Source organism: Sinocyclocheilus anshuiensis, unplaced genomic scaffold (assembly GCF_001515605.1).
Source record: "Sinocyclocheilus anshuiensis isolate Anshui unplaced genomic scaffold, SAMN03320099.WGS_v1.1 scaffold524, whole genome shotgun sequence".
Taxonomy (NCBI): domain Eukaryota; kingdom Metazoa; phylum Chordata; class Actinopteri; order Cypriniformes; family Cyprinidae; genus Sinocyclocheilus; species Sinocyclocheilus anshuiensis.
Window position 1 is genome coordinate 1431228 of NW_015555703.1, and position 11879 is coordinate 1443106.

The 11879-nt window shown below is 34.8% G+C and overlaps 2 protein-coding genes across 2 annotated transcripts in view; one reads left to right on the plus strand and one right to left on the minus strand.

Annotated features, from left to right (window-relative positions):
* Positions 1–3960, minus strand: part of LOC107671649 (60 kDa SS-A/Ro ribonucleoprotein-like) — a 9988-nt gene extending 6028 nt beyond the window's left edge. The window contains exons 1-3 of the mRNA XM_016464557.1: positions 3861–3960; positions 969–1189; positions 619–765 (exon numbers count right to left, since the gene is read on the minus strand). Coding sequence (XP_016320043.1) covers positions 619–765; positions 969–1189; positions 3861–3960 — 468 coding nt within the window. The remainder of the gene's footprint in view (positions 1–618; positions 766–968; positions 1190–3860) is intronic.
* Positions 3961–6878: 2918 nt separating this feature from the next.
* The window catches only part of LOC107671728 (phospholipase ABHD3-like), a 22790-nt gene continuing 17789 nt past the window's right edge, over positions 6879–11879 (plus strand). The window contains exons 1-2 of the mRNA XM_016464672.1: positions 6879–7230; positions 8425–8588. Coding sequence (XP_016320158.1) covers positions 7069–7230; positions 8425–8588 — 326 coding nt within the window. The 5' untranslated portion in view covers positions 6879–7068. The remainder of the gene's footprint in view (positions 7231–8424; positions 8589–11879) is intronic.

Here is an 11879-nt window from a genome sequence, read left to right on the forward strand (position 1 = left end):
TATATATATATATAGTATATAAAAAAGGTTTGCAATTATAAAACAATACATATTTTTATTTAAGTATTTGGACATTTTTAATTTAAAATAGATTGCCATTTAATTGCCATTAAAATAGAAAACATTTTGTTTAATATTATTACTACTACTACAAAATAACAAATCAAGCATAATTTATCTTAAAGAAATATAACACTTTCCCAGCAAACCATTTAAAAAAAAAAACCTTTTTAGGTTTGTAACTATAAAACAATATATATTTTTATATTCAAGTATTTTAACATTTTACATGTTACTTATGTAATGTATGAATGCCACTAAATTAGACATTTTATTTAATATTTTATTTCAATTCGGGCACATGTGTGAACCTGAGGAGAACTGACTTCATACTTCCACTAAAAATTGATTGAGAAGCTGATTAAAAGTTCTGATAAAAGCTATTGTTTGAAGACGCCATTTTTTATCTAATGCAATGGCATTCATGTATTTTAAGTATCCAAATGCTACTTATAAAACTAATAATAACATGAAATAGAAATAGACTAAATAAGAAGTGTTCAGAATAACTGAATCAAGGAGCATTGCTGGATGCTACCATTGTCTTAAAATGCGGACCTTTTTCAGAGCTGTCTCATCCTGAATCCTCTCACAAACAGCTGCAACATCCGCACTTCCTGCTGCCAGAAGCTTGTTTGCTGTCAGCTTCCCCAAATGCTTCAATAAAACAGCCATGGGCATCTCTTTCAGCAGCGCTTTCCATACCTACAAAAATTAGCAATAACTGAACTGTCATCATTTCTCTTTGCAAAACACCAACATTTCAGCAGTTGAAACCAATTCCACTGAAATTTCAATACCACAGCAATATTTAATAGCAGTTAAACTGCTATTAAAAATACATGATTAAATCTCAGTTAAAATAAATATAGAATTGTTTATTATTTATTGTTAAATGTGGTTCAGACCTCTTTGGACTTGAGGTGGTTGGTCAGGAGCTGCTCTTTCTCCAGCCTCTGCTCCTCGATGAGAAGAATGAGCTCCTGTTCATCAGTGCAGAGTTTGGCTTTCTCCACAGCTTCCAGATACGCCAAAACTTCCTGCACACCCTCGGAGTTCTCTTTATCACCATACGCTTCCTGAACCCCTTTCCAGCCTTTTGTGATGTATTTGCAAACAACTGCAACAGCTGTAAAGAACAAGAACACACACTCAGCTTTCATCATGTGACTTTTGACGCAAGACTGAGCGAATTGACTGGAATTTTTGCACAAGTGGGGTTTACTATAAAAGTATTTAGTTCTGAATATAAATTCTGATGGGATGAACTGTTTTGGCCGCTGATGTAAAAATAAAAGCTGAGCAAAAAGAAAAGCTGAGCAAAACGAATCTGTAATTATTAAAAAAATGAAAAAGCTAATTATACTGTAGAGTGTAGTGTAAACTGACTACAGTTTTTTGCGTAACACTAACAAACAATATTGCTTGGTGAAATAATTTTGATAATAAATATTAATAAGAGCGCCCAATATTTAAGAAAATATTTTAATCTAATTACACGGTATGCTGAAAATTACTGCATTGCATTTTTATCATTTATATCCATGTATAAATGACACATATATATATATATATGATATATATATAATACAGAAATATTAAGTAAAATAAGTCAATAAATAAATAACATTATAAGTAACAAACAAAATTAAAAATAAATATATAAAAATACATATCTATCTTTAGTATAAATATATTTATATATAAAATGTAAAATATGTACATTTATATATGATAATATATGACATATAATAAAGAAATATTAAGTAAATAAATAAATTAATATATCTTTATATACTGTATTGTATATATATATATATATATATATACACACACAGTTACACACACACGAGATAAATATTAAATATAATATTTAAAATATGTATATTTATATATAATATGTTACATAATGAATAAATATTAAGTATAACATTTAATAAATAAATAAATATTTACATTTAATATCTATGTGTGAGTGTGTATAACAAATTCAATTACAAATAACCTAAAATTCAATATATATATACAAATAAATATTTATCTTTAAATATGAAATTTAAAAATAATATATAAAAATAAATAAATATCCATCTTGAAATATTTACTTATGTATAGCTGTTATATGTCACACACACACACACACACACCATGGTTTTACATACAATCACATTTGTACTTGTTTTGTACCAAGTGCTTAATTGATAATAATAAATGCTAAGTGATACAATAATAATGACAGTGCAACTTGCTGTAATACAACTCTAAGTACACTTCATTGTAGCTTTTAACATTTTAATAAACCAATATATACAGGTACATCTAAAAAATTAGAATATCATGAAAAAGGTCAATATTTTTTGTCACTCATTTCAGAAAGTGAAACCCATATATTATATAGATTCATTACACATAGAGTGAAATATTTCAAGCCTTTATTTCTTGAAATTTTGATGATTATGGCTTACAGATAATGAAAATCCAAAATTCAGTGTCTCAGAAAATTTCAAGGTCCCAGAGTCTGGAGGAAGAGTGGAGAGGCACAGAAACCATGTTGCTTGAAGTCCAGTGTGAAGTTTCCACAGTCAGTGATGATTTGGGCTGCCATGTCATCTGCTGGTGTTGGTCCACTGTGTTTTCTGAAGTCCACAGTCAACGCAGCCATCTACCAGGAAATTTTAGAGCACTTCGTGCTTCTTTCTGCTGACAAGCTTTATGGAGATGCTGATTTCATTTTCCAGCAGGACTTGGCACCTGCCCACACTGCCAAAGGTACCAAAAGCTGGTTCAATGACCGTGGTGTTACTGTGCTTGATTGGCCAGCAAACTCGCCTGACCTGAACCCCATAGAGAATCTATGGGGTGTTGTCAAGAAGAAGATGAGAGACACCAGACCCAACAATGCAGATGACCTGAAGGCCACTGTCAAAGAAACCTGGGCTTCCATTACATCTGAGCAGTGCCACAGGCTGATTGCCTCCATGCCACGCCGCATTGATGCAGTAATTCATGCAAGAAGGCCCAACCAAGTGTATTGAGTGCATAGAAATTAACATTTTTCAGAAGCCTGACATTTCTGTTTAAAATATACTTTTTTTAAATTTATCTTATGTAATATTCTCATTTTGTGAGACACTGAATTTTGGGTTTTAATTATCTGTAAGCCATAATCATCACAATTTCAAGAAATAAAGGCTTGAAATATTTCACTCTATGTGTAATGAATCTATATAATATATGGGTTTCACTTTCTGAAATGAGTGACAAAAAATATTGACCTTTTTCATGATATTCTAATTTTTTGAGATGTCAAAGCGTGTCAGAGTGAGCGCATCATTTAGTTTTGTCAGCTTTATGAGGCTCAGATCAGCAGCGCCTTTAATCCTGTTAGCCAGTGAGCCAGAGCCAGCAAAACCTGCTCCAAATACACTCATCCAGCCAATAAAGTTCCCACTGAACTGCTCCATCACACCCACACTACATGACTGATCGACAACATCGAGACCACAGCCTGTCACACAGACAGACGATGAAGTAGCGAGGGGTGGACGGAGATCGGTTAGACTGATGCTAACACACATCAATAAACTCTCTCGCTGCATGAATGAGTACATCAGAATGCAGCTGGAAAGCTTTTAATAAGTCCAAAAGCTCTCTACCTGCTGCTGTCCTCAGCCAAAGTCTCTAGATCCTCCCGAGAGTCACAGCTCCTCCCTAAAAATCATCCAGACTCGAGGAAGAAGAGAACAGCGAAGCTTCCTGACTGAGCGCCACACGATGGCCGCGTCTCAAAACCTACTCACACTCCGAGCTAGACATCACTGGCGAGCATTTGGACGGGATCTGCAACTTCTTAGAGAGGCTTGGAGTTTTCCGACTTTTAGAAGAATTTTGCGAGATCATACGCAAGTTCTTCTGACTCGGAACGCGCCTCCTAATGCTCTAAACTGCTGTCCATGTAGGGCGCTCACTAGGCTTTGAGACACAGCCCAAGACAATTTGTTTTCTGTTTGATTAAATAAAAACAAAATTACTTGTTTAGATGCTAAATGTTTTATTTGCGAACTGTAGGGTTATATCAAGGAACTGTTTTTTTTCGATAAAGATATATATATATATATATAATTTTAATTTATTTTGTTTCGTTTTTTTGTTTTATTAGCTATGAATCTTTTTTTAAAATAATGCATTAAAAATTATGTATTATTTAGTTGTACAATTTAAATATTTTAACATTCATATTTTATAATATTACAGAATCTGATTTTTTTTTAAATAATATTTAATTAATTAAAGCCCAGAGCATTTCATTATTGTTTTGTAAATAATAATAATAATAATAATAATAATAATAATTTTCTAACACTAATTATAACATTATGGGTATTAAAAAGGTTATCTATGGGGTTGTATATAGGGAATTGTTACAAATGACGAATTGTGCTGACATGATAACAGGCTTTAATGAAATATTTTCTTTCTATTCGATAATTTCCATTTATGAATGTGAAATAAAAACGTAAAACATAATAAAATATTGAATCCAATCATTTTAGGGACTTGTGAAAGTGACATTTGAAAGTGACATGTGGCCAAGTATGGTGACCCATACTCAGAATTAGTGCTCTGCATTTATCCCATCCAAAGTGCACACATCCCCAGTGATAACTGATAACTGATAACTGATGCCTTTGTGTTATTTCTGTAAAAAGGTTCTTCACAACATGATCTTTACATAGTGTGTGTGTGTGTGTGTGTGTGTGTGTGTGTGTGTGTGTGCTTTGACATTTCGTGCCGTTTAATGTAAATAAATAAAAAATTCAGGATTGTGACTTTTTTTTCCATTTCCATTGTCCTTACTTTTATTTCCATTGTTCCATTGTGTGTGTGTGTATATATATATATATATATATATATATATATATATTATATTCGTTTTTTATTTTTATGTTTCATTATACTTTTTATTTTTATTTAACATTTTAATAAATGTATTAAAAGCAACATTCATGCTTCAATCATGCAACTTTTAATGTCTACAAACTTATTCACAGAGCAGGTATAGCAGATATATTCATAGTATTTGTGAAAAATGCACCTTTTGTAACATATCAGGTGAAGATATTGAACATTTATTTTTCTATTGTCCTTTATTTGTTGTTTTATTTGGGTTGACTTTAAAATAGACATAACAAAAAAATGAAACAAAGCCCTTAATTTAGAACCTCATGATATTTTACTTTGCTTTCAAACCCCATATTTTTCTGAAAAACTAAATTCCATTATTAATCTGTTAATTATTTTAGCAAAGTTTTATATTCATATGTTAAAAATAATAATAATAAATAACATTATATATTACCCTTTGTAACAGTGATCTTAAAATATATGTTGAAACCCTCTCTAATATAAGATCACAATCCTAAAGCTTTTCAAATGTATGTAGCTAGGCTAACTGCCCTAATATTATATAGCACTTTTTTATCCTAGTATTTTTTATTTTATTTTTATGTTCATTTGATGTTTTTTTTTGTTGTTGTTAGTATTCTGTTTTACATGCTTTAAACTGCACAACATTGCCTTATATTTGCCTTGTACATTTTTTATTTGAATGTAATGGAACTAAATAATAATAATAATAATAATAATAATAATAATAATGAAAAACCTTTAATGTCGCACATGAAACGAGTCATCTCAGTTCAGCAGAAAAAAAAGTAAACAAAAGCGACCGCGTCGATTGCATCCTGTCTTCACTAGAGGGCGCTATCCTGCAGCTTTTCTGTCTATTTCCATGAAAAATCACACATCCGTACCAGACAAACTCTCATTAATCTGCCGTAGTTATTTTATACTGTTATTAATAAAGTGACAATCGCATTTTATATCACTGCTTTCCAGTTCTCTGAGTAAACCAGATGTCAAGTCTGCTTATAAAGACAAAGCAGAAACTTAAATGCGTTCAGGCAAATGACAAAGTAATTCACTGGTACTCCACATAAAGATGACCAACGAGCTCAAATGAGTGGATAATGAATGAATAATAGTCCTGGTTTAAGGTCAAAAACTGGACGACACAAAAGCTACGACACTGAATATTAATTAGGTTGGACTGACGTTGCTTAGTAACCTTCTTTGAGTGTCCACTCACGCACCCTCATTAATATTCATGACCAAGACCGCAGCATAGTAGGAGTAGTATATTCATCGCTGAGCCGCATTTGAAACTCGGAACATTTCAATTCCTCCTTCCTGACACGCAAAGGGAAATGTTTGACACGCATATAAAAAGTCCATTCGTGCAACCAACCCCAAACGATTCTGATTGGCTACTTGCTTCTATACGTTGAGTAAAGTAGCACGCATCACGTGACAATGCTTTGCAGTAAGCGTTGCAGAAATTATATATATGTATATATAAATATATACAGGCTCTGTTTTAGTTATAGTTACTCTAAGCTGATTTAAATTTATATTGGCAATGCTAATGTAACCCAAAATCAACCCACCTTAATGAAAAAAGGCAGCATTGCAGCATTACACCATATTAGAGACTAAGTAAGATTTTCAGAATATTTATTTGAATAATTTATGTATTTTACTTAGTTTTGTTTTCTTGTATATTTTTATTCCCCCTTCTGTCGTTCCTGTTTTTATAGCCTATGCTTTTTAATAATACTTGGCAAAAACAAACATACCAACAAACCAACGTTTCACGTGTAAGTGTCGTTTTTCGGCACATTAAAGGCACATTGACGCAATCCAATCATACACAGAATAAGAGACGCCGAGTCCTAAGCTCCGCCCACTTCGACTCCTTCTGTTTTCAGCTCTAGCGGCTTGCATTTCTCCGGGTAGCACTCCACTGACTTTCCTCGCAGAGCGCCACCCATCTTCCCCGCTTTAAACTCCGTCTCCGTTCACCTTTGCATTTGGACGCGCATCCTTTCATCCAGAAGCAGGCAGCAGCCCGAGTGTCTCAGTAGCCGGAACCGTGGGCTTTATAAGGAAATGATCTCACCGGAGCTTAATTTCAATGTATTTACGAGTGACCTTTCACATGACTTCAAAAACCAAGTAAAAGTCGGGCTCTTTGGCTCTGGGGTTGGACTGTCAGTAGTGCTGGGATTCAGCGCCGCTTATGCCTGCTATTACTTGATCTCTGTGGCCAAGGTAAGGTGACTGTAAATCGGCAGCGTTCACATTCATGTCCAAATCAATGGGCTGATTGGGTCATATCTGCAGAGAACTGCCGGCAAATGATGTCATAATGCATCGGGCTGTATTACGTAATTTTAGTCCTGTCAGTATCATCCTCGTGACGCAAGCCTGCACGAGCGCATAGCGGATACTAATGTCATAATGCGGCGTGGAATATGTAGCCTATTAAAGCGTTCATCTGTCAAAGGAACTCATGCTGTTTACTCTCTTGCCGTTATGCACAGGTAAAAAATAGTGCCATAAAACCATATTTCCCCATTTTTACAGCTAAGACGGGGGAAAACATTTGAAGGTAGTGACCTTGCATACTGTATTATATTTCATAGTGTTCTAATGTTCACCACACAGAACAAAACACTGATTGATTTTTAAATATTGATAGATGCTAAACGTTTAGAAGGACACAAATCCTGGGTGATTGTCTTTAGTCAAAGCTCTCTGGAACATTTTTTTTTTATCAAATATATCTGAATGGTGCACACAGAAATATAAAACTATATAATTATAAACTATTTAGCAAATTATTAAAACTGCTATTAAAACTTATTTATGGGCTATTCTATCAAGAGGGTTAAAAGTTTCTTTTCTTGAAGTTCGATCAAAAACTGATTCTATTTATATTATAATAAAACAATACAATATATTTAAAATATGATATAACATTGGTATTATTTATTAATATTATTAATATTATTTAATAATCATAATTATATATATATTATGATTGTTATTGTTATAGTATATTATATTTTTATGATTATAATAATATATTTATTTTACCATAAAACAATACAGTATATTTATAATATGATATAAAATTATTTGTGTTATTTATTAATATTATTTTTTATTATGCATTAACCATAGTTGTTATATATTATGATTGTTATTATAATACTATATTTATTATAATAATAATAATACATTTATTTTATCATATACAATTGTAATATAATTAATAAATATGCATTTTATATTATGATTATGACAATGGTTGTTATCATACATTTACTAAAATGTAGTTTAAATTCGTAAGTATCAGTATTATGAAAATAAATAAATACATTTCTATTCTACAAATATTGTTAACTGTTTCAGGTTTGCTTTCTGAGATAATCACCAATCCCTTTGCTCTTTGTTTTGCAGAAACCCATACTGATAGCTGGAGGAAAGAAGTTTCATCAGTTCCTGAGGGGCAAATGCCCCGTGGTCTCAGAGACGTACTACCCCACGTTCTGGTGCTGGGAGAGCCGGGTGCAAACGCTGCTCAGACCCTTCGTGACCGCCAAGCCCTGGGTCAACTACAGAAAGTGAGCGCATTTCCCTCACAGTCAAAATGGGTTTAGTGCTGTGATTGTGGCAGGATGGCTGTTTAACTCTACAAAGCCCATAAATGCTTTCGACGAAATGCACAATTATTGGTAAAGGATGATAATTACTCTGGCATCTTTCAAAATCAAACCATTTCTAAGACTTAATGTCAGAGGAAGTGGCTGTTAAGTGTTTACGGTGCCAGGTTAGTTTAGGCTCTGAATTTGAATACTTTATTTTATGTAGCTACTATATTAATTATAAGTAGACATACAATATTTGCCATTGGGGTTCTTTAACAGTCCTCAAGTGCAAGGAAGGTTAAGCAACAATAGCAGTCTGTGTCCTTCTGAAGTTAATTTTGCCGAAAGCTGGGTCTACTTAGGCTGTAAGATAATTCAGAATCAAAGCAGGTTTCGCATTTACACTGAAGTTGCCACCGTTTCTCCACTTGAAGACTTGTTTTGCCTTCTTTAACATATGAAAGAGCCCTTGATAGATGATCAGAGAGCTTCTTTCAGCATTCATTTCATTGATTGTCTGATGCAGTAGGAGAGTAGCTCTAATGTTCAGAGGACTCCCGTTCTCAGCAATATAAAGAGAGAAAGAGAAGGTGTAGCTTATATCAGCTTTCCTGTTCTGATGATTGCATGTTATGGGAACTGATGCAAGGAGAGTGGGCAAGTATAGAGGGTCATATTTCACCCCATAACCAAAGCGAAAAAAAAAAAGTCAGTTTTATAGAAAGAAAACATTTTACAAATTCATTCAGTACGTATAAATAAATTTATAGTACTTTTTAAAAAATGCATACTCTGAAAAAAGATGCATGAAATGAAAATATATAGTCTATTTTATATTTTATTATATATTTATTGTATTTTTTAGATGTATGTTTTTCATCATATTGCAAAAAAAATATTGTATTTTTTTTACTTTGTAATTTTTTTACCCTTTCTTACAATTGACTGCAAACTTGCATTCAGATCTGCCTACATCCAATCAATACATTGATTCAATGCAGCTTCACAGTAATAAACATGAAAATAGCAGTATTAATGTTGTAAAATTCTTCATTATGAAAAATTCAGTTGAAAATGAAGAAATTAATAATAGCCTTTTTACTGTACTGTACTTGTACTGTAAAATAAAGTCATTATTATTGTTAATTTTTGTATTTTACATTGAAATTGTATTTTTACCATAATATTTTCTATTCAGTTTAATCGTTTTATTCAATAAGAAATATCATAATTTTCCCATCACAATACAGGAAAAAAATCTGTTGCTACTTCTGTTACATCACAACTTTAAAGCATCTGAGATTTGAACATTGTTTTCGACAAAAAAAAAAATTTCTCAACACTTGCTTTAACTCAGTTTGTTGGTGAAATAGTGTATTGTGTGGTGAATAGCGGCATGTTTATGTTTATCAGTATGTATAAACTGTCAGTAATTGATTTGGTTAAACTGATTCAGTGCTGCAGTGTATCTCTCACTAAACCAATTTAGAGGCTAAAACGGCCCCTGTGCATTTCTGCTCAGTGATCAGAGAAGATGCATGCACGCAAAAACAGTAGCATCCACCGCTCTATTTCGACTCGTCACCTGCACTGCTTTTAGTACAACTGGAATCAATAGTTAATCCGTTGCCTCCATCTCAAAAATGCAGCAGTCGTGAGAGACGCACATGTGTCTGAGTGAGCAAATCTGCTTACGGATCCTGTATGGAATGATCGAGGACACTGTTTGAAGTCAAGGGAGTCTGAGTTTGACCGTCCCAGCAGCTGCACATTCCCATTAGGACGGAAAGGTGTGATGCATGCTGGGACTCACTGACTGCTCTTGTGTGTGATGTCATCCGTCTCTGACACTGCCGCCGAGCTTCAATGCCATGTAGTCAGGTGTGAAATTGGAGCAAAGGAATCTAGGTTGTTGAATGTCACAGACAGTAGTTGTGACTAAATAATCGCAAACAAGTAGTTTGATTTGTGTTTGCTGTACAGCACTTGCAATAGGAGTCTACTGGGCAAGGCTTTCAAAATGCAGCCAATTTAATGTTTTAAACATTAAAACTCACACTTTTTCCTGAAGTATTTTCAAAGTTATATCACATTTATTTAGTGCTTACACATTACAGTTTGTTTAAAAGTTTATAATAAACAGTACTGACGTTACAAAATACTTAAATTGATCAAATTACGGATCACAGACTTAGACAGATGGACAGTTCAACAACAGTTCAGTTTTATTGCAGTGATGAGCAAATGGAGTAATGCAGGTAAGTAAATCAAGGTAATAGCAATTCAGAGTATAGATGGAGAGGTAACTGGTGTTTACTGTCTTTACAGGTGCTGGAGAGATCATAGACATGGAGATGAGGTACCAGGAATGCACACACCTCATCTTCTTTTAGGTAAGTATCCAGGTTATGTCAAACACAGGGAGACTCGGGAACACAGGAGGAAACGCTGGAGACAGGAACTCAGGTGAAATACTGGAGAACGAAGAAGACAGGAACTCTGGAGAATACAGTCTTAACCAGGCAACTAGGGTATCTGAGCTTTGTGCTTAAGTAGGGTGAGTTAACAAGGTGAATGGTGTCAGGTGTGGTTCAAGGCCGACTGAGTGCAGGTGTGGGTCAAGGAGCATGATGAGAACTGTAGTGCAGATGTGACCCAGGAAAAGATCAGAGATATTGACAGTACTCCCCCTCCCGGAAGGTGCGTCCTTGTGCCAAGAAGAGTACCACCAGGGAGTAAGGGTGGGTGCCTTGGTACTGGGAAGGTAACCAAGGAAGTGCCAGCAGACAAGAGTGTCTCCAGGACGGCACCGGTAACTCAGGGAACCAAGGAGGTGCTGACATTACAGGAGACCAAGGAGGTGCCGGCAGCAAAGGAGGCCAGGGAGGTACAGGGGGCACTGGAGACTCAGGGAATACTGGAGACACAGGGGGCACCGGAGATACTTGGAACACTGGAGATACAGATGGCGCTGGAGATACATGGACATGGTAGCCCCCCCCCTCAAATTTTCTTGGGGAATTCTAGGGTGAAAGTGGACTCCGGGTGAGTTCTGGGGTGAGCGGGGCCACTTGGCTGAGCACTGGGGTGAGAGTGGCCTCCTGACTGAGCTCTGGGGAGAGAGTGGCCCAAACACAAATAATTGCTAGAGCCATTACAGACAGCGTTGTAGACTCTGGGATGAGCTCAGGGGCTGGAGCCGACGCTGGAGCGGGCTCAGGGGCTGGAGCCGACGCTGGAGCGGGCTCAGGGGCTGGAGCCGCCCCC